The sequence below is a fragment of the Diplotaxodon limnothrissa genome, linkage group LG10, assembly GCF_057381915.1.
Source record: "Diplotaxodon limnothrissa isolate DT_005_m linkage group LG10, D_limnothrissa_male_GT1.1, whole genome shotgun sequence".
Taxonomy (NCBI): Eukaryota; Metazoa; Chordata; class Actinopteri; order Cichliformes; family Cichlidae; genus Diplotaxodon; species Diplotaxodon limnothrissa.
Window position 1 is genome coordinate 10,267,970 of NC_140605.1, and position 24,249 is coordinate 10,292,218.

The 24,249-nt window shown below is 39.9% G+C and overlaps 1 protein-coding gene across 1 annotated transcript in view; it reads right to left on the reverse strand.

The window, feature by feature from the left end:
* LOC146623891 (roundabout homolog 2-like) overlaps nt 1-24,249 on the reverse strand; it is a 97,007-nt gene that overhangs the window by 29,940 nt on the left and 42,818 nt on the right. The window contains exons 3-15 of the mRNA XM_085364857.1: nt 16,802-16,959; nt 16,522-16,642; nt 16,240-16,378; nt 13,657-13,793; nt 10,161-10,172; nt 9,540-9,664; nt 7,657-7,828; nt 5,175-5,380; nt 3,075-3,156; nt 2,792-2,957; nt 2,092-2,258; nt 1,874-1,995; nt 131-362 (exon numbers count right to left, since the gene is read on the reverse strand). Coding sequence (XP_085220983.1) covers nt 131-362; nt 1,874-1,995; nt 2,092-2,258; nt 2,792-2,957; nt 3,075-3,156; nt 5,175-5,380; nt 7,657-7,828; nt 9,540-9,664; nt 10,161-10,172; nt 13,657-13,793; nt 16,240-16,378; nt 16,522-16,642; nt 16,802-16,959 — 1,839 coding nt within the window. The remainder of the gene's footprint in view (nt 1-130; nt 363-1,873; nt 1,996-2,091; nt 2,259-2,791; nt 2,958-3,074; nt 3,157-5,174; nt 5,381-7,656; nt 7,829-9,539; nt 9,665-10,160; nt 10,173-13,656; nt 13,794-16,239; nt 16,379-16,521; nt 16,643-16,801; nt 16,960-24,249) is intronic.

Sequence of the window (24,249 nt, forward strand, 5' to 3'; positions counted from 1 at the left end):
TGAAAGTAGGTAGAAACATTTACACAAGAGCTCCTGCTCATGCATTAGTAACTATATCTTACTTCTTTCGAACATTAAGTCAGCAGAGAAATTAATTTTTATCAGAAATGCGAATTAATTTGTGGCTCACCTTCTTCCATGGTGCGTGCTGTCATGGATTCACTGTCGGCGCCCTGAAATTCATTGAAATACGGCCGCACTTTAATCTCATATACAATGCCTTTCTTCAGACCAGAGAGAGTTATGTCCCTCTCTGAGGCAACCTTCAAGTCCTGTATCTGCCACGGCCCTGGGGAGGGCAGCCCTGAAGTTTGCCGGTACAAAACACGGTAGCCTTGGATAAACTTGGATGGATTCTCCACCTGAAAAGAGAGGAGAAGGAGAAAGAGAGAGACACGCTGCATTGTAATTGTGCGGAAGGTGTCATAAAAACTGCTATGACTCAACATCCGCTTATTTAATCACACAGTTCAATTAGCAGAAGAGAAGCAAGAAACCGTACAAAGACAGTAGTAGTGCATTTGCCATATCTGCACAGAATATGTTTTTCCTCGTTTTTTTTTTAATTTTCCCAGGTTCTTTTCAGGACAGGTACTTCTTGACAGGGGGAGAAGCAAGAAAAAGCTTTTACAAGGAAAATAACACACTGGATTATCACCAAAACAGTGCAAGAGTGGCTCTTTTCTGGCTTATTTCTTTTCTTTCGCTGTCTCTCTGTTGTCTCAGCTTGTATGTTCTTAACAAAATGATTTGTGCATCTAAATGTCCCATAAGCCATCTCTTTTTCCTTTTTTGCCTATGTTTAAAAAAGGAATTACTGTTATTGGGAGTGTGAATAAAAAATAAACACAAATTCCTATTTTCTTCAAAAGATAGAAAAAAGTAATACAATTGATCCAAATTTGTGGAAGTTTGTGCACGCCGGTTCTTACGTTCTCAAATCTCATTACTACCAAACCCTTATCTTTACAGAAATGTGATTTTTCATAAGGCAGGAAAAATTTGCTTTGTGATTTTTGATGTCTTAGTGGAACTGTTTCTAGTAAATGTAATGTCTGATGTAATCCTGCACAAGCTGTGCATATAGGCCAGAAATGTGGAGATCCAAGTTTAACAAGAAGTATGCAATGAAGTTCTCATCTACCACACAGACAAAGGTGACTGACAACTTTATGTTCTGAGCAACAAAGTACTGAAATTAAAGTTGAGTAAAATCCAAAAAACAAAATGGGAAATGCTGTTTTTCCCAAATAACATGCAAAATACAACAATTAAGAAAGATTCTGCTGCAACTGTTTAATACATAAAGTTTGGGTACTGAAAAAACTTCTGTTAAATGGAGCCAGGTCAAATAACGCCTGTGAACCTATTCAGATCCACCACAAACACAGTTGTCTCAGTCTAAAAGCTGTGTGACAGTACACGGTTGTCATGCTGACAAGCATGAAGTAGCAGACTGCAGTAAATGTATCCAAGGTGTGTTATTAACCTACAGCAGCAGGCACTGGGACACCTTGCCAACAGACAGAAATAACATTTCCCAGATAAAGCACTGCAAACTGCTTCCAGAAGTGACACATGTAGTGCCTAATGGTGATGTATTTGTCCTGAATAGAAACATTAGTCTTGATTCCTGCATCGCTTCACACCAATCAAAATTGATGCAGCAGCAGCTGTTCATTCTACAAATGTGTATCCATCCCCTCATATTTATTCTGTGTGTGTGCCAGCTAATCCAAAACAAAGTGACGTGCCAGGTATAAAGTTCTCAAACAAGCTTAGACCAGATTTGTTTTTCTTATATTGCTCCAAAGGTAACAGTCGGTACTTCGGCTATACTTTTACAAATCTTTTAAGGGTTGTGGGTACTCACAGTCCAGGTGACCTGCACTGAAGTGGAGCTGAGGACAACAGGATTGTGCATGTTGACTACAACATCCCCCAACTCTTTCTGCACACGACGGTGGTCCACTCCCTGTGCTGTAGGACTAATGTCTGTGACAGAGAAAAAAACCAAAACACAAGCAATGTAAGTGGGAACAGGAATTCTTATCGCTAAAAATTTATTAGAATCCATTCTCATTTCTGTACCTTGAGTGCGAACGGGCTCAGACATTGGGCTCGGATCCCCGAGCCCTTGAGCATTGACTGCCCTGATGATGAACAAGTAGACGGTATTGGGTCGTAGATCTTTGACTGTGAACTCTGTGGTTTTCACATGATCTGCCACGGTCTGCCAGCTGTTACTCACTGACTGACTGTAAAAAGAATAAATTAAATAAGCAGTGAACAACTTCAAATGTAAGAAATCCAGACAATTCATTTGAGATAACTAGATGTACTGCTGAGAGTGGGAGCTCAAATGATGTGCCACATAGTAATGAAACGCCAGAATAACTATTGAAAGGCTTTGAAAAACATTTTGTTTGGTGAAAGAATAGTCAGTCCAACAAACACAAGACACACACACATACACACAAAAAGTGTGCTAATCATATTCTGCTTAAAAACAACCAATAAAGTTATTATTTACATTTAAATACAAGCTACTTTGTACTCCTTGGAAATTAACTATATATATATATATATATATATATATATATATATATATATATATATATATATATATATATATATATATATATATATATATAAAAAAGAGCTACTCATGAATGTTCTCCTTCAAACTGCCCAGGCTTGCTTGACTGCCCACAGAAACACCCACATCTGTTACTGCCATGAAAGTTCGGGGTCACTAAATGTTGCTCGAGGCCATAGGTCGCAGACATACCCAAAAGCCTCAATGACATAGGAGGACACTGGGGAGCCCCCCTCTGGTCCCGGTTTCCATGACAACGAGATACTGCTCTTGGTAACATTAGTAACCTCGGGTTTGGAGGGAGGCCCTGGGAGGGCGGTCGAATTGTGAGATATGAAGTCAACGAGGTCAGTAGCGTCTAAGGAAACAAGACAGACACAATTAAAGCAAAAAACCCACACAAAAACAAAACAAATGCAAGCCATGTTATAAGTGATATGCATAAAACATGTGAATCATTTCTACTGAAGCAGACCTCTGACATCCAAGTAGGCACTCCACGATGTTTCTCCACTGGAGCTGGTAGCAACGCAGGTATACAGCCCTGAGTCAGACAGCTAAGAAAAACACAATTTAAATTTCAAGTTAATTCAAGCTCCCATTTCATCTGAACTCTACAAGAACTGGGCAGATTTCAAAACTGCAACAGAAACCAAATTCTTTTGGGTTTTTTTCACTAAAAAACAGTAACTAATGATAAAAAATAATAATAATGATTGCAGACACTGTGTCTATTAAACTAACAAACATTTTCTGCTCATCTGCATCATAATACAGCTTTTCGAGTGTACTCTGTTGCTTTGTACAGCTGAATCCAACTCTGATCCCAGATGGTTTCCAGAAGCTCTTACGTCACTCTGGGCTTTGCACCTACTAGTACAGTAAAAATGCATTAACCTCCACTGGCCTGCATTTGGCTCGAGAAAAGCCGGAGAGTGGATGAGAGGGAACTTTAATGCTGGCCAATGAAAAAAAAAAAAAAAAAGAAAAAAAAAAAAGAGAGATCCCAGTGAAAGCTTACATTAATTTTCTTAATTGATTTGCTCCAGTAATGGTCACCCGCCATTCCAAAAGCCATCGACATTATCATCACTAGTGCTGACACAGGAAATAGTAGATATGACAACCAATTTCATATTGGCAATGCTTTAGGAGAGACTGACAACTATGTTATCTCTCGAGAGAAAGTACACGAGTGAGGAGCACTTTGACATTGTGACAGTCCAGCGTATATTGGAGATTCTCCATTTTATTACCCCCTTCACACTTCTGAATTCAGACTATATAAAAGACTTCAAAAACTAACAAAAATCTATACTCACTATTCATCATTTAACAGCAACCTGACTGTACCTGTTCATCTGTAATGCATTAAAGCTGACATCATTTATCAGGTACGTAGATTCCTCTTTATTCTTTCACACGCAATGCAGGGTGTGAAAGCTACACATGCAAAAACAAACAAAAGCCCCATAGACTAAATATGTTGTTTTCCTTTGATGTGTTTATGAACTGCATTCACATTCACTTCAATGTCCTTCTCACCAAAAGAGAAAGATTTCACTGCAAAATATACGAATAATTTACAGGTCAGAGGAATGTGAAATATGTGCAGTGGGATTAATTGAAGGCACAATAATCAACAGGAGATTCAACTGATATCCTGCTGAGAAGATAACAAGGGCATTTTAATTTTGGTGGTAAAACACTGTCTCCAAGATTAATTAACTGTCCTTTATTTTGATTAATTAGTCCTGAGGACCTGGTTGAACTATTGCAAAGGACACTTCAATTCCGTCTGCCACATCTGGCATGAGGAAATATAAAGGTCGTATGTAATGCTAACTGGCAGAATGTTTGCTGCAATTGTGGTTTATCATTTCATATATTTGGTAATTTGTTTATCTCTTTTAAAAAAATTAATTAGACTAAACCAAGTGAACAACTAAAACCTAGGAAAACAGCTGACTGGCAACAAAGATGGATTGAATGCCAGGAGCCCAGCCAGCACTTAAAAAACAAAAAAGAAAAAGAAAAAAGAAACACTACTCTATATGCTTTAAACATCTACAGACTGAGCAGAAAAGTTAGATGTAACTGGAAAGTGATGTCAGTGAAGAGTCTCCTAAAACTCAATTCTTTCTAATGACAGGCATGGAGAAACGTAATTTGTTAGAAACAAGATTAATTATCTAGAAGTCTAGAAAAAGAAAAAATACAACTTTTCACTCAGCAAGTATGTCTTACTTCTGAATCACAAATTTCATTTAGAGTTCAACGAACACTTAAGTTGAGCATGATTCACCACTATTTTGTGGCAGATCAGTTGCTACTCTTTCCAATAATATAAGAGAAAATGCCTTTAAAATAAGAGTCCAGAAACCAGTGATCTATGGTTAACCCATCAACTTCTTCCAACTGGACTTCAATCATTTTTTAAAGCAAAGTTATGGGGAAAACAATTAAATTAGCAATTAGAGCTATTCTTTGGTGGTTAGTAGGCCACTGTCCCCAGAAGAAACTACAGTACATATTACAGATACAAGGTATCGCTCGCTACTTCAACATAACCCACCCTGGTACTCTGGATCTGAAGGCTGCCATGTTCCAGAAGGGAAAACCTTGTGTCCTTTCCAAGCAGGTTGGCTCCATTCTTCCGCCAAGTGATTGTAGGCTCTGGGTCCCCAGACGCCTGACACCTGAGTAGGGACATGCCTCCCAAAGCCTGAGTTTGGTTGGATGGGCCCTGCCGGATGATCGGTGGTGGGCGGTCCTTCAGGGCTGAGTATAACAATCAAGAATCCGGTGTTATTATTTGAATGCTTTCCTAACATTGTAATTTGAATGTCATAGTCTTGGCAAGAAACATGCAACTGTTTTCTTGGAGTTATCAGATTTGTGGGAAAAAATACATGACCTTATCACAAGGTGTTAATTTGTGATTGCAATAATTATATTTGTGGTTGCATGCCCGAGATGTTAGGGTTCAATCTGGTGGATTTGTTGTGAGAGGAACTGACTGTTTTGTGAGGCTTTTCCACAGTAGGGCGGAGTGTTCATGGCACTGCATCACACCTTTGAGTTTTAATTACTAGGTGAGGATTAACGATGCTTCACCCGTGGTGCTAATTACCATACCTTCTTTATAACACCTTTCAGCACATTCATGCCTGTCCTCTCTCTTTCCACTTTGACTCATGGCTCTATCTCCACCCTTTTGGCAAGTCCCCCACAAACACACATGAACCAAACTCAGAATTAGCATGCCAAGCAGAACAACAATACAACTATTTTAAAGCTTTTTAGAGCATGTTATATCATCCAGAAAACAGCCTCTGCACTCTCAAACAGTAATTTCGGTAGTGTTGAATCTCTCTAGGCCTTGTAACTATCCCTCGCTTCCAATTTCCTCACTGCTGCTCTCCACTGTTATCAGGGCTGTCTCCATTCACACAAGTGTTTACAGCAGGCTCTCCCTGCCTTATCTTTCATCACACCTCCTTCAGGACAATGAGCAATACAGCAACTCAAGCAGAATAACAGAAAAATCAGGTACAACTAGGCGCAGCATAGTGTACAGTAAGCAGAACCGCATGTGATTTTCAGAGAGCTAAATTGTTTGCACATATATGGCAATATTATCACGTTGTGTTGTTGGAAAGTATATATTAAGGTTTAACTTAGATGTAAATGTGAACATTAAATAAATGGGAAGATGCCATTATTACTTTTTCTAGTTCAACACAAAATTAGTTTATGTATTATCTAACAAAAGATGCTCTAGCAAACTTTTTCTAATATTACATTTGCTGTAGAGCACGCTCTCATTATCCCAAGTGATTACGGTATAAACAAAAATATGATATTGCTGTTCCTGATTTAGTCTGCTCTGTGAAAAATGCAATCATACTCACAAACCTTGGTGACAAAAGTAAAAATTACAATACTGCTTTCCAAGGTTGTTACAGGGATGCAAGAGAACACTCTCCAGTATTAGTCCCTGCTGCTACTTATTGAACTGTATCAAAACACTAATTACTGATTATGCATAAGAATATCAATTTCTACACTGCTGGTCCAGGTTGGTACTCTTCAATCAAACATCACAGCTAAAAAAATAGCTAAAGTTATAGCTATACTTACATAGTTATAAAGTACTTTTACACTCACACATTTATGGCATATTAGAGAAACCAGCACTTCAGAAAATCCTAATCTAGTGGACACATACAGTATGGCAGCTGATCTTACAAGCTTAGTGCATGCTACAAAACGATACAATTCAAGCTTCCAAACATCCCAGGCGTCACGCCAACTCTATCCATCTTTGTTTTCAGCCATAAGTCAAAGGAATTTATCCTATCCCTTGCGCTCTACACCTTACATTTTGATATTTATCCATCTCCTCTGAGTGACAGAACAGAAGTCATTTGCTCTCCAAAAAAACACTTCAACAGATGCTAATTTAATAATGTGTGGGAGAAAAAGCCAAGAAACAAATGGGGAGAAGGGCATAAACAGCTCCCAGCTGGCAGCAGCTCAGCACTTAATGCTGACATTAAAGCTTTGTCAAAAGAAAAAGAAGCATTGCATCTCTCCATGAAGTAGATCGTTTTATTTTACATGTTTTCAGTCTTTAAAAAAGTAAGGTGCAAATGGAAAGGTTCATTATCAGTGGCTGGCTTTTAGAAGATACCGATGTAGCTTTGCCAGTAAATGTGGGCAGATAAATTATCTTTGATACAGTGGTGTTCAGTGTTTGAGTAATGTTATAAGCTATATGTGCCCCATCAAAATAATAAACATTGATGAGACTCTTAAGTTATGCACAATGTTATTATGCTGATATACTTTGCACAACATTGCAAAATCACTGTAACTTCAGGAAGCAAAGTTTTCTTTAACATCTCTCATCTTTCTTTTATCCTATTTGCTCTTTAATCCAGCTGAACTGTGTATATATAAATTGCATAACTCGATAAGTGGTATTTTCCTTCATAGGTAAACATTTTCTCTCTCTGTGAGGATGGTGTCTGCTATATCTACTCTCGTCTTACCGTCTGCTACTTCAAGCTGGGCCTTGGCCATGATGCTTCCGGCCACAGTGAGGGCTTGGCAGATGTAGTACCCCGCATCTGAGCGCTGTACAGGAGAGATGGTCAACTCTCCATTCACAGACACAGACACTCGGCTGTCTCCTTGTGCTTGCTGACTGGGGAAAAGAAGATCCTATTGGGAGGGACAGTGGGGAGAAATGTAAATACACTAGATGATGTACTTGTTTAGTAGCACAAAGGTTTGGTTCATATTAACACGATAGCATCACACAGTTGATGTAGATTTGTCAGCTCCACATCCATGACACAGATCTCCTGTTAAACCACACTGCAAAAGAGCTCTGTTGGATTGAGATCTTGTTACTGTGGATGCCATTTGAGTACAGTGAACTATGTTTAATGTTCCAGCATCCTGCTGGAGGCAGCTATCAGAAGGTCGACATGGTCAGCGAGCAGACTCAGGTAGGCTGTGACATTTAAACAATGTTCAATTGGTACTTAGTGCCCCGGTGTTTGTCAAGAGCATACCTCACACACCATTACACCTGCAGCCTGAGTTACTTAGCCAAGGCAGGATGGATCCTGCTTTTATGTTTTTTATGCCAAATTCTGACCATACAAGCTAGCTGTCCAGGCAGAAATTCACACTCATTAGACCAGACAATGGAATTCCAGTGTTATCCAAAATTGTACTATGTTGAGCCCGTGAAAATTGTAACCTCAGTTTTGCATTTCTCTGATGTGGTCTTCTGCTGCTATACCCTGCTTCAAGATTCAAAATGTTGTGCATTCAGTGATGCTCTTCTGTATAATTGCAACAATTGTAACAAAACAACCTTATCTGACTAACTGTTGCCTTCCTTGTCAGCTGGGAGAGGTCTGGCTATTCTACTCTGACCTCTAACATCAACAAGGAATTTTTTTCTCAAAGAACTGCCACTCTTTGGATATTTTTGGATCATTCTCTGTAAATCCTAGAGACAGTTGTGTAAGAAAATCCCAATAGATCAGGGTGTTGTTGCTATTCCAGCCTGTCTGGCACCAAGAACCATGCCAAAGTCACTTAAATCTAATTTCTTCCCCATTCTTAAGCCTGGCTTGAACTTCAGCAGGTCATCTTGACCATGTCTACAAGGCTAAATGCATTGAGTTGTTGACATGATTAGATTAGATATCTGTGTTAAAGAGCAGCTAATCATGTTCATGTAATTAAGTGGACTGAGTGAGTGTTCTGACAATGCTCGGGTCATGTGTTTAGCTCCCCAGTGGTCGAATATGATGATACGCACTATTCCTGATAGTTATAGTTATTATTAATTATTTCAAAATGATTCTTCAGACCAAAACAACATCAACACATGCTTTCAATATACTTGAATATTCACTCCCCTGTGTACAATTCGGTTAGAAAAGTGGGCCAATGTCTCTTTCCTACAAGGTCTGAATAGCTGTTTACCACAAGAGTGCTAATTCTACTGTGATAACCTGAAGTCATGGTCATAAAACTGAGGCATCAGCGTTGTCCATTTCTGCACCCTAGGCAGACAAGCTGATGGGCAGGAAAGGACATTAGCCTGCTTTCATTATGTCTAATGACTCTAATGCAGTACATGACATTGTCTCTTGCTAAGTGAATTGGCTAGTCAGACCAGTGTAGATTGATGATAAATGACCACTTCATTATATGCGTGTGGAACAGAACCGCACTGCTTTCCATTGGCTTGTTCCATGTAGTCAGATTTTGACCATTTTTTGAAAAATTATTATGATAGCTGTGGAATCGATGCCTGTATAGGAATGCAAGCCTAAAAGAGACACGCACACCACCCTACTAAAAAATAAAAATAAGTACATATCGTTCAAATCACAGTCTTTATCCTTACCTGGCTCCCTTCTCTTTGCCAGAAGACTGTGGGTTGAGGTTTTCCTCTGGTCTCACAGGGAAAGGTTGCTGTTCGTCCTTGAGCGACTATTTGGTCACGGGGACGCACCACAAACTGAGGTGCCTCTGAGTTTAAAGGCAAAAGAAAACATAAAACAACTGCAAAGCAATTTTACAGAATTCTGATTGTGTTTTTAACAGGACTCCAGTTAAACTTTCAAAGTAAAATCCATAAACTGAATGTCCAGCTGCTAATTGAAGGGATTCATGCACTGGGTTTTACTCACTGAAAAGCTATACAGCTAAAATGAGCTAAATCCAGCTGCCAAAGTATCAGAATATTTAATAATAACTCATTAGAGTGCCCATATATCTTCATTTTTTTCTAAATAAGGCACATCTCACATATCTGTAACTCCTTTTATTTCTTTTTAAAGTGACGTGGTAAATTTAAGGACTGCGGGAATAAATCAGTGGTTGACTAAAACAACCTATATATGCATGTCTAAAATTAGTTTGATGGTTGCGTTTGTGGAATGCCACAACGGTACATGCATACTGAACAGGTGTGTGATTAAAAACAAAGAGCAGCGCATGCACAATGGGATCAGCTCTTACTTACCAACGGGGCGAGCTGATGACACAACAATGGTGTGAGTGAGATTTACACACAACACAGAGAGAAGGAAAGCAGAGGAGTAGAACAGAGGGACAGAAAAAAAAAAGAAATTAATGAAAATCAGAGATGAATGAGATGGAGTTGGGTTTCCATCCATGAAACTCAGGGACAGGGAGGGTAAAAATCAGTCACCAAAGCAGGTGATGACGTGGACCTTAAGGAAATAGTACCTTGTTGGTGTTTGTGAGATAAGAAACTGATGGCAAAAAACTGCTGAACAGTTATATCGCTAATGATTTATCAGCTTTAAGACTAACAGACTTGCAAACTTAATAGATCTGTTGGTAGATTAAAAGTCATGTAAATGAAATGGATCATTGATGAGAGCGGGCTGATTAAAGATGAGATATGTTGTGTACATTATGCTGTGTTTTCTATGCATTTGTTGTTAAGAAGTTAAGATAATTAAGAAGATAATTTTAGGTGATTCAAAATAAGCTGCACTTGGTTTCCTTTCTTCTGTCATACATACAGTCTGTTCTATCATCAAAGTGTCAGCTGACATTTAACATGTCCAAAGTTTAAAATAAGAAGGTCAGAATATGTGCTGAGGTAATGTAATCCTTTTGAATCCATAATTCAGACTTTAGACCTCCATAACTGTTTGTTTTTAGGCTTTTTTTGTGTGATGTCATTTAGCGCAGATAATCTTAATATGGTTAATTCAGACACACAGGTCTGGTTGTGGACACAGCATCCGCCTTCCATTCAAACCTTTTTGGTTATGTTTCGTTAAGAAAGTTGGCTGTGGGGCCGGGGGGCGCTGCTGCGCTGGGCCCCGATCTGGATGGGCCTGGGCCCCCTTTCCCTGACGGGTTGCGGAGTATGGGAGTGCCTACTGGGGTCAGCGGGGGAGCTGGCCCCAGGGAGGGGTCACCTGCCCCTCCCTTCCTTCCCTCCCCATCTCCAGCTGCCTCCCTTTTCCCGCTCCACCACAACCACCCACACATGCAGGGCCTTGGAGTAGGGGTGCAGAGGAGGCTACCCCCCCCCCCCCCTCTGTCCCCTTCTGGCTGCCTCTGCCTCAATTTTATCCCACAACTTAGACCTTCACATTACTCACACTCTCATTACACATACATATAGGATCTTGGGGGTGGGCACGATACACGGAGTCCAAATTACCATCAGGGTGTACACCTCACCCCTGGCGTCGTTGCCCACCTCTCAATTTTGAATACACGTAGACATTGAGGGCTAGCAGGAGGGACTATGCGCTTACCTGCTGCTCTCTGGCAGGTAGCTCCATGCCCTCCTGGGTTTTAAATGCACCTTAGAACACACATGCATCAACACTACAATGAGCGGGTGGAGGGAGGTTTGGAGTCTTCTCTCACCCCCGTTCTCTGCGGCCTGCTGGAGCGGGGGGGCTAGGAGGAGGAGTTGGCCGTCCGACTGCGGTCCGGAGTGTGGGGCCTCCCTGCTGCTGCGGAGTCGGGGCGGTCTGCCTCTCCCCACCGCAGGGAAAAGGGTAACACCACCTGGGTCTGGGTGCAGTTCTCCCCTCCAGGGGCAAGGGTACCTAGACCCGGTTCGTAGAGTACGCTTGGGGAGTGTGATCGTGTGTACAGCGTCTCTTTATGTCTGTCTTCATGTTGGTTGAGTGTGGAGTAAGTGCATATGAGAGCATGAGGGTGGGAATGGATGTTTGTATCTGTGTGTGCCTGTATGTCTGTGTCTATATGTCAGGTTGGGTGTCAGGCGCCACCTCTCTGGGGACATCTCAGGCCCTCCAAGGTTTGGAGGCCTATCTCCACCCACCACCACTTCCCCTGCCAGTGGCGGACTCCCTCAGGTGTCGGTGCGTTGGTGGTTCTTTGTGTCTGGGGGTGGGCGTCCGGGTACACACCGGCTCACTCCTTGGCGGCCGCTTATCGGGGCCTGGAGCCTGGGGCTCGCTCGGGCCACTTCGGAGGTGGGGTGCCCCGGCCTCTCGGCCTAGGGCTCGGTCACTCAGGCACAGCTGGCTGCCGGCGGAGCTCACGGGCGCGTCACTGCAACTCCCCCTGGCTTCTGCTCCGCGGCTGCTGAGTGAGCCCTCATCTGGGACTCTCCTCAGCTCTTACTGGGACAGTGGCGCGGCTGCCCCTCTGTTGGTCTTCCTTGGTCTCTTGTGTTCTGGGGGCCTCTGAATGTCTGGAGTTTTGATCTCCTCCATACCTGCTTCATACCCTGGAGGAAGGGGCTGTGGCTCCCCACACTCCCTAGCAGATCGTTACATGGAGAAACCTTTGGAAAGCAAGCATGCTGATCCACACAGGTATGCACACAGGTGTACACAGACGCGGACTACAGCTTTCTTGGCTGCTGCCTCAAAGCACATTGTGCGCTGTCTATCTTGCGTGCTGCACAATATCGTTTATTATTTAGTATCTACTGTTATCTACTGCTAGCTAGTTTATTGTGATGGTGCCGTTTTTTTTATTATGTTGCTCTTTGTTGTTTGCTTTCTCTTCTGTTTTTTTCTCCATACAGGTGACCCAGGTGTTTTGTTTTTTTTTGTTTTTTTTTTTCTTTCTTTCTTCCCCCCCTTCTCACCGTCTCTTCTCCCCTTTGGTTTTCTTTCTCTCCCTCTCTTTCTTTCATTCTTTCTCCCTGTCCTATCCCCCAGTCATGTCTGTCCCATTTGTAGCAACTGAAAATAAAATAAATTCATAATTATAATAAAGGTCAATCAAATGGACCAATATGGCAAGGCCATGATGATCCACTTGGTAAAATAAATCCGCTTGGCATCTTTCTTGGCCTTAAGACAACAATTCTGATGGCTAAAGATCCAAACGGGACACACAAAAAAAAAAAAGAAAGTTGGCTTAAAGTGAGGGAAGGAGAGCTAAACCAACTCATTTTAGGCAGCGGAGAAAATACACCAAGGACAAGTACAAGAAAAATAAGGATTATTTTGATGTTTGAGTCACGTGAAGCTACATCAGTAGAGTCCAGGAACAAATATGTGGAGTGTATGCAAATGAGTATCCCCTTTTAGCTCTGTCAACAATGTTTTTTCATGCATAAAAAAAGAAGGAAAGAGAAAAACGAAAAACGGAGATAATGTTATTGGTCTGAATTTGGCTTAATTTTTGCTTGAGCTTTTCAAAGATGAAACAGCTTCTTCCCACTGATAAGGTGTAAATATGGAGTGAGTGGCTGGATGGAGAATTAGCCCCCCAGGAGAGGTCATAAAAGTTCACTTAAAGCTGGTAAGATTGTTCATATCTGGCGCCTAGCTGGAGATCTAGAGCAATCAACTACATCAGCCCACTGTATGAAAGAAAAGCTGAGGCCAGGCCTAGCCTTTCAGCAGGGGGGCAATAATGCTCATAAAGTGGGCAATAAAGGACTGATTGTCCTGTGGCCTGCTTTGGGAGATACAAAAAAAAAAAATATTAGGGATGGGTTATGAGCTTTGCCAAGTGTGAGTCCACAACCAGTTACCCACCTCTGATAGTCAGATAGGCGGAGGCCTCCGCTTTACCCACACGGTTCTCTGCGAGGCACGTGAAGGTTCCCTGATCAATCACTGATGCTTTCTTTATCCTCAAAAGGAAGTCGTCTTTTTCATATCTAATGTCATACCTGGTGACAGAGAGGAACAGTGACAGCAAGTCAAGTAACATTCCCAGCTGATTTAATAAAGCTGGAAGCATGATAACGGTTATATGCAAATTAAAAATCTCACGTTTAAAGTGTAGTGTAAAAACAACAAACAAACAATGATATCAAATTGCTGTTGTATAAACTACCGTGTGATGTTTTAGATGGAAGCTTTAAAAGGGTTGTGTCCTTTTTTTTGATACATTACAGGCAGACTTTCTAAGGCAATTTCTACAGTGCTAGAAAAAGGGAAGTAATTATATTGCGATGAATGCATGGCAAAATGAAAGGTGCTTTCAGCTGGAACCCTGACTGTTCCACTTTTTCAATATTTATAATGACGAACCACCCACTGTGGTGTGGGCTGTGCAGTATACTTACGTGTGTGTGTGTCTAAGTGTATGAGTGTGGAAGAGAGCAACGAAAAAAGACAGAAAGGCAGAGGGAGAGAGAGAGAGAGAGAGAGAGAGAGGAAGAGATAGACAAACAGTCTGAGAATAAGGGAGTGGCATAGTCTGACAAACAGAGTATGATGAATGAGCTGAGCAGTAAGAAATGACTAATTCATAGAGATGTTCCATGCATCAGTGTGTATCCACCAGTGCAGCATACTGTAAGTCAGCATCACTGAAGTTAGAGTGAGAGAAACATCTAAGCTACCAGAGTTTAGATAAGTGCCTCATAGGGGCTACAGACAGAATGAGTAAAGGAGCAAGGAGTCGGGCTCTCCCTCTCTCGGGTCCCTTTTGGCGTGAGCGATCCTGTGAAATTGTCTAGCCAGCCATACTGATTCAAAGATGGGAGAGAAGTCGAGCAGAGAAATGGCACAAGGGGTGAGAAAAAGTCACATCAGAAATAGCTCTTCCAAAGGGTGTGGGCGGAATATCGATGGGAGTTGTGGGGTCTGTCCAGAGTCTGGTGAGGACTCCATTCACAGCACATCCCTGACCCAGATACAGACTTCCCAAGAGGCTGGTGGGTTTCGGAAAAGAATGAAAGAAGTTGAAGGAGGGAAGTGAGGCGAGGTAGGCCTGAAAGTAGGACATGTTTCTGGAGTCAGGGGGTACTGAGGTACAGGGCATAACATAGGTAAGCAGACAGACTGCCAGACATAGGGCGGCAATCAGTTGTTATAGTCTAACTCAAAATATAATCTAACACAGAGGCACTTTATAGCGTGTTAATGGCTTACACCATGTTTATTTCTTTTTAAAAATAAAGCCATTAAACAGCATTCATTTCGACATGAATAATCACATTTTTGTATAAAAAAGATGAACTACTATGTTTCAGCTAAGGAAAACATACCCTTCAATGCTTTAATTAACTAATATAGCTGATTAATTTCGAAGCAGCTCCAAAAGTAATTGAAAACATCTCCAAGAACAAAACCTATAATTATTTTTGCATTACAGCTGCAAAATTGAATCTCAGAAGCAGTTCAGAGAAACAAATAAACTAGTTAAACAGTCATAACTATAGACTGCTGTTGCAATTAGCATAATTGCAGTGTACCTAGAGCTGTACTCGCTGATAGGCTGATAATATTTATAATGAAATAGTTTAGACAGAATGCTTGCCATGGTTGTTTTTTTTTTAAATTTAATTAAATGTAATTGTCTGTTACAGTTTGTGATAAAAATCTGATTCATATCACATCTTGTAAAGTCCTTGAAAAATGCCTGAAATGACGAGCTGATGTAAGTTACATACTTCAGACAATGACAATTTATCAGTCTTCAGACTTCAAACTTCAGTTAGAGAAATGTAGTGACTGAATCACACTGTTTCTATACAGAGATCATATATTTAAAGCATATAAAGCACAAGACAAACAATGATAGGCTAATAATAACTTTTTAAAATGAATACTCCTATGTGATACACGCATATGCATATGATGTGATCTAAATGTGTGGAACAAATCGCAGGAACACTACATATTATAATGCAATCCATTGCAAAATTACCATAAACTGGATTAAAACATGACATGATTAAATAAACACCATTACAGCTGAATATCCAGTTACTAGGCTATTGTAGTTTTTTTCCTTTATACTATAGACAGTATATAGGATCCTATTGTGTTTCCATCTCTTTTAGTGCCTTTTGTGCCACAATTGAATTGTACAAAGCTGGCATTAGTAAAAAGAACAAAAGGACAGACATTCATGTGCTTTTTGGCCGAGGAGTTCAAACAGCAAAAAAATGAGATTCTCTGCAGCTAATAAATAATTTTTTGACAGACTAATTAAAGTCTCCCATGAGTAATACAGTATGTTAAAACTTCTTTTCCTGATGGGACTCATTAGCTCTCCTCAAACATTTATCTATTATCATTTTAGCATCGGTACACATTCACACAAACACGAACGCGCACATGGCACACAGACGTGCACTAAACACATTCAGTCACAGTCCTCACCTGCCACGAGTAATATCCACATCCTCTTTTTTCCATCGCAGCACAGGCGGCGGGTCACCATGGACTTGACACCTGAACTCTACGCTCTCGTCAACTAAGACCACCTGGTTCACTGGCCGTTGCACAAACACTGGTCTTTCTGGATGTCGGCAGGAAAGATAATACAGAGGCGAAATTTACTTTTGATATACTGGTTAAATGATGTAGGTGGCAAAAAAAAAAAAAAAAAGCTATGATCTATTATTTTCTGAACCGAGCATATGTGCGTGTCAGACTTCTTACCAAAAACTGAGAGCTGAGCTTTTTCACTATCTCTCTCCCCAACCATGTTGGCTGCCACGCAGACATAAATCCCTGAATCACTCTTCTTGGTATTTGAGATGGTCAGCTTTCCTCCACGGACCTGAGGAAGAAAAGGCACCTGTAACTAGAATGAACCGGTTCAATACAAAATCCTTTACCCCCTGAACAGTTCCGGGTTAATGTGAGTAGCTGAGTATGTGATTTAGTGTATAGGTCCTGAAGCAGCAAAGGAGTCCCCTCCCTAAGGGAATTAACCTACTGTGATCCTGTCGTCCTTGAGGTCAAGACGAGTTTTATCTTTCCTCCAGAAGGTGGTTGGTTCCGGATGCCCACGTGGCGGCTGACACTCAAAACTGGCAGTCTCTCCAACTGCCACAACCACGTCCTGTGGATTCTGCCTGAAGTCATCACGCAACACTTAGAAATATAAAAAAAGAGAGCAAGGGTCGTTACCATTTCTTTAACCCTAGAACACTATCGCTATAAATAGTAACACGATCACTAATGCCGGGTGATTTATACCCGGTATAATATAACCAATGAAAAGTAATCAAATATATCAAAATATGACAACACATGACAAATTAGAGTGGTCTTCTTTTACTTTCAACTGTGCCATGTCTAACAAAATGAAAAATAAAACTCCTAAAACAAAATAATGACTCTGGAAAGCTGGTCTTTGGTCCACCCATTCCTGGGACATTTGAGACTTCCCTGGTGATGGCACAGGCTCCTCGACACGCAAACAGCTTCAGGAGAGAGAAATCATGTAAATGTATTTTCTCGGGTGTAAATCACCCAGCGATAGTGTTCTAGGGTTAAGAAAATCTACTTCAGGTCACTAGTTTAAATTTTCATTCAAGTTCAGCTGTTCCATTATGTGAACCAAAAATTACCTTTAAGATTGAGCTGCCACAGGCTAACAGAACTCTATGACTTTTTTTTTGTAATTTAAGAGTTCAAAGATAATTCTGTCAAGTAGACTGTCGCAGGAGACAATCGCCCATCTGTCTCCGATAATACAGTCATCACTCTGAGGGCATACTGAATGTATGGGCTCTGCAGATAAATGCAACACCATGTATATATCTAGGTGGGGTTAGCGGTACAATGTGCAAAGGAAAGACACACCAAAACACAGAAAGAGACATGAAAGCAAAGCACAACTATTAAAGACACACAAACAGGCAAGTCTAGATAAGAAGTAAAGTAAATGATCATGCATTAAAAATTTAAACTGTAATAAGTCTGACTACTTGAGGCTGAATCACTCAGTGTAAAAGTACCTGATAAAAGCAAGTGAGCTACACTCTGGTAAGTGCACAAAAGACATTGGCATACGGACATAGACATCAGCCTATGTGACTCTATACTAGCAATGATCAGGTCAACATTGAAATACCTGATTGGGTGAGGTGAAAAACTTTGATCATCTTGCTACAATGCAATGTTATCCTTTGAGTAGAATCTACACAAAACAACCCTGATTCCATGAGGTCACCTACAGCCTACGGGATGCAAGGCTCCACAGCTAATGGGCTAGTGCTGGACACCACAGTATCCTCCTCGAACTAAACACACTCAGCAGGTTCAATCTCAGGGTACCATGAATTATCCCGGCACTTTAAAACTACTAATTTTTCTAGAAAACTTTGATAGTAAAGTACACACTGGCCTGAAATTCACTGGGTCCCTAATTCATTAAAATTCATATTCTGTGAATTTTGAATACTCCAAAAGCAGCCCAGTAAAAACATGAATAACTCTCTTCATAAGTTTAATAGCCAGAACTTACTATTTACTCACTTGCTAATGAAAGTTCATGAAAATGGATACTATGGTTCAAAATGATATTAGGCGTCGGTGTGTTATGGCTATGGTGAAATCAGGCACCTTGAGATGATTGAAAATAGTCACTCTCCAATTCATTATTGTGTTTACTTTAAAACACTACCGAGCTGCATCAAAGGCTGCACAGCGGACTCTTAAATAATTCAAACAGTTATTGAACATTTTCTTATACAAAATCGATGATTTTCAATGTTTTATGAAATTCATTACATTCATACATTCATTTCCTGTAATATTTCTTGACATAAAATATTTATTTATTTTTTCTCTTTCTGAGACCTTGGATGACAACAACGGTTGGTAATGGGCCTGAATTTTTCAGCAGACACAGGGTCAAACTTTGGTTTATTAAAAAGAAGTTGAAACACTGCATATAGGAGTTAGGAGAGGTAGTGCAAATAGTGAGTGGGGATACCAATTAGATCAGACTCTGTTGGTGGATGTCTATGAAAAAACACAGGAGCAGGAACAAGGCCAGATTTAGAACTAAGGATAAAAATTTGTTTCAAAACAACATCTTTAACAGAGATGCTCACGTTATACCTGAAGTTATACACTGACATGATATGCTATGACACCTGGATGAAGTATGGTGGTTAAAAAAATATGCCTTGTTTATTCTAATTTTCTGTCTAGGGAGCTGTAGTTCATTAGAATGCCATTCATGAGCACATTCTCCTTTCTTCCTTTCTTGTCAACATTTTAATTTACCCACGGCAGGGATATCTGCTCTTGATTTTGTGTGTTCAAAGGATCCGAAACATCAAGGATTGTCAAGCAGTCCCTGTAAAAACCATGCATTTTGAACAGATGTATGTGATAGCCGCTGCTAAGTTAAAGGTTAATGCTTCAAAAACTCCCCACTTCTGTCACAGTTGTTTTCCAGATATCATTTTTAAAACTAGTTGTTTTTTTTAACTAACCACAGGATTGACTGTACTGTAAGCCATCACTGAAATAACAGTTAAAAATAGATATCATGATCTGGTTCATGCAATGCGCTGTTGCCTCTTTACATTAACAGCTTTTGACGTCTTTTATTTATTTATTTTTTTAACAAGTCTTGCTCTAGGCCTGTTTTAAATTACAAAGTGTGCTGTATGGCAACAATGATGATTTACAAAATTAAAAATAAATAAATGAATAAAGGGAAGTTTTCAAATTAAATAACTGTCTGTTGTTTAATAAAATTCTGCTGTTTCTAATTTTCAGTGAGATGAATTAATGAAAAACTAGAGCACTTTATCATATCCCACACTAGATGATAGCCTGTGTTTGCTTTTCATCCACATTACTGCCATAAGCTATTCTGCTGATATACTGTAACATGAATTCCAAGTCCCAGAGGACACCTCTAGTGAAAAAGCAAATCAGGAAGGAGCCAACAGCCCTTTGGCCTAACTGTCAATCACATCCAGTAGCTAGAGTAAACGAGCCTCAGTCGCAGACACTACTTTGGCACAGACATATGCCTAGCTGGCTGTCACGTTGTACTATACGCTTACTGACCCATTCCATGAAGGCAACACTGCACTCATCCAGTCACACAACTGCTTTCCTGTTTTTGTGTTGTCACATCAGAGATGCTTCTCTAACAGCTTGTCCCAAGAGACCGTGAAACACACAGGAATAACTGGAAAACCAGTTAGTTGAAGATGAAGTGAAAACCCAATTACAAGAAGTAAGTCAGGGGAAAAGGCAGTCTGTCTTAAACAAAGGTTGCTGGTTTAATGTAATGGTGGAGTTTATAACTGTCACACTATGCTGGCAATACCATAAAAAAGAAACATATTCTAGGCATGATGTCTGGTGTCAGATACTAATCCATTATCAGCCACTTGCAGCTATACAGTATCTAAATCTAAAGTACCAAATTCTCCCTGTCTCAGTGTGAGCTTGGTCGAGCAGCCAAGAGCCGAAATGTGGAGGTCACAAGTCCAAGAGGAGTTTTGAAATATGAAGCACATTTATTTCTTCTTCCAAAAAACACAAGAAAACATATTTCTAGCCAAACCCTCTAGCCAGACACCAATTCAAAATGCAACTAACATAATCTCTACTCTACTTTAATCCTATCTGGTGCATACCAGATAAAGAAAGAGTTTCTTGCACACACACAAAAATGCTCAATATCCACATAAAAAGCACTTCCAAAGCAATTTACAACGTCTATCTATATTGACAATTCCCCAAATGCAAGTAAATATCATTCAAAAAAATATATTAATACATCTAAACAGTAACACTAAACACCCTTCTAACTAATACACACTTGATAATACTCTCCAGGAAATAATAAAAGACTCTACTGGGCCTAGGCTTCTGCTTGAACATATCGAGACTGTGGAAGAGGCAGAGGTAAATTTGTATAATGGATGGATTACATTGTAGTGCTTGTGTGCTAGTAGCTGGGCAGCAAATATCTGTGTATCAATTACTCCCATTATTAATAGCAATGTTCTGTGGTAACTGAATATAACTAGCAGTTACATTCTGATACACTGTACCTATTGTCTCTGGGCTATTTTTACTTGTGATGCCACACATGATTTAAAATAACAATTTATCTCTTGATTTACTTTGGTTTGCCATGAATGGTGCACACAATCGGTTTTATCTAAATAGTTTTGGAAGAGAGTAACTTACAATTTCTTGATGATGGGCTACTGCAAACTTGAAATTTGGTCTCATTAACAAAGGCTGCACAGTTACAAATTATACACTTTAAGGCGCAGCGTAGTAGTGCAGGGGTTTGCACTGCTGCTACATTGTAAAGCAAGTTCTTGGTTCAATCACCTGTCGGTGTCCAGTTACTCTGGCTCCTTCACACAGTCCAAAGATATCTAAGTTAGGTTAATTGTTGATACTAAACTTTGTGACGTGAGATACTTAAAGTGTATGAGTAAAACCAGAGAAGTGCTATGTAAATGGCATTCTGTGAACATTATCAGACTATACATAAAGCAAAAATAATAAAGCCCAGCAGTCTGACTGCTGCTTTCTCTCTGATACACTGAAGTAAATCTGTTTTCTTATACAGGAGAGATAAGATTGTCACAGTACACAGACTCGTCCTGTCTATTTCAAATTATTTTGATTCACTAACTTACACGAGGCAGAAAGAAGAAAATTGTTCTTTCTGTAGGTTTCCTGAATTTTCCATGCTCACTTATTCTCTGTGCAAGGAAAGAACATTTCTACACAGATATTAGTGACACCCACTGAGAGGTCTAGGCAGGTTTCTGTGAGTGCTAAACTCAAACTTATGCGAGGAATAAGGTTAAGGTGATGTTAATCTGTTGATCTTAAATGTGGAACCCCTGTGGAGGCAGCATCCATGCGTAAGCTGTTGTCAGATGGTAATTATTTTGAGATGGTGCGCTGCCACCACTGCCTAATGTTGTCTGATTGAGTACTGCTCAATTATTCAAACAAGGCATTCAGAGGACTCACTCATTTGCCAGTTACATTTATCAAATCAGAAGGAGAGTGACTTGTAAATGGGCTTCATTTTGTGGCACAATGGGTGGTAAAAATATGTGACAAGGTAGAAGTGTCTGAATACAAATAACTATACAGAGGCTCATTCTATGATTAATAGAAAAAGGGTGGTAATGTGGCAGTTGTAAATTCTGAGATATTCCATCTCACTGTTTTGATTTCTTGAGACTCTCTACAGGCTCACTCTACAACTGAATTTCATTACAGCATTTCACCAGCACATCAAATCTGTGAAGATCCCACTTGAGTACTGGATGCATGTTGCTCAGTTTGCAAGCTGCCCAGATGACTCAGAAATAGAAAATCATCTCCATTTTGTCACAAGTACATGGATTTAAAGCAGTATTTATTAACTTACAGCAGGTGATGTTTCAAAACATGCCTTGCTCTATACAGACAGGGCATTTATTAGACGCTGTATTATCTGGTATAACTGCTGTCTCATGTACCCATTAGGCATGCATACATTTACTGCAGAGTCTATCTCCAACAATGCACATCAGCTTAATATTAGTCATAATGCATCGCTTCTGAAAAAAAGTCATAGTCATGAATCCATAACGAATAAAAATTGATTTAGAAAAAGTTAGCCCAGAGCAGCTCAATTAGATAGCTAGATAGGTGAGGTAATGATGTAGATATGTAAATTGGGAGGTTTATTCTGCGTATTTAAAATATCGGAGAAAAATCTTTCAGGTCAATGTAAGAAAATGCAGATTACATTTTTTAAAAATCATTGTGGACCTGCTAGTCGAGTCATTTCAGAGCAGTAATTAATCATAAAAGGCATTTGTACAATATACACAGTGACAGATGGTGACTGTGTATATTTAAATTACAAGCAAATTAACACAGGAAGAATTCTGTGTCTCATTTCCTAACATATAGTGTTTAGAGTGCCTTTATGAGTCAATGTTATATAAACTGCTTGAGGTATAGCAGCGCTATACCTCAGGAGCCAAAATGAAAAGAAATATGTGCACAAAGTATATGACTAGTGAGGAAAGATGAAGATAGTAACATCTGAGTTGTTGTGTGTAACAGATGACTGGATTTCCATTTGGGACTCACAGATGCGGTGAAGAAATGAGGTGCTTCATGTAGACAAAGCTTGACACATACAGTCAACATATTATACATTCAGGTTTAAACAGCATATCAGCCTTTATTTATAGAAATTGTTATAGCAGCTCTATTTCTGTGATTACATTGTATTTGAGCATAAGGAAAATCCTGCTATTGTACAGCCTTTTGCAGTCAATGATCCAGTGTCCACGAACAAACTACAGTCGTGCCATTTCTTGTGACAGAGGTCTACTACATTTTTGTTTTCTTTTTCAAGTTTGCTTGAGGTTGTTTTTTTTTTGAACAAGATAGCCTGTAGGGACATGTCATGTTCTCAGCAGCAGTCAAGGATGTCCCATATCTGTCACATGCATAATATCTACACTGACATACACGCACATATACACATAAACAAACAGAAAAACAGCTGGCCTGTTCCTATATCACAAACTGTGCTGATGACCATAACACATCATCACTGTTCAAGAGATAGAAACAGAAACCAAGACAGTTATGCCGACACGCACTCATGGAACAGGGACAGAGAACATGGAGTCAAGAAGGCTATTCGCATTGGGCTTTTTTTTTTTGAATAAATAAACAACTTAGCATGTCTGTGCCCTAAAAAAGTCATCAGTAATCAGTCAGGACTAAGATCAGCAGGGAGATGAGGAACATTTACACAATGTCCCCTGAGGCTAACAGCCCAGTACAAACGTGCATTACCTATTATAGTTCTGGCTTCCCAACAGGAAGACACAATATGAGTAAATTAAGCCCCCCTTCTTTATATAAACAACACGGTAGCCTGAATATAGAACTATATACACTTGAATTTCTGCCATAATTGCAAGATGTAAGAGTATCGATGACATCAAATGTAGCAGAAAACAATAGACTGCATTGGCTTGAAGCCTTATTGGTGTCTCTACACACTTTCCAAGTATAATTTGTATTCCTGAAAGCTCCTTAAATATATATATGTGAAAATCTTTATTTAATTCAGCTATACTTATTAGTGCACATTACTATTAAGTCCAATTATGACCCAATTTTATTTCCATTCTTGCAACATGAAATATAGAGGGGGAAGACCAGGAGGTACATAGTAACTGAGGTCAGCAGCCTTCAAAAGTATGTTCAGACAGCCCTAGCACCGCTTTGCTTTGCTTTTTTGGCATCATTAGTGTCAACACCAATTAGTGTCAATACGAGAGCTGAAAATAGATGAATGGTGAAATCTGTGTACGCCTGTGGCAACACAAAAATTTAGCAGAGTTTTAGATGCAA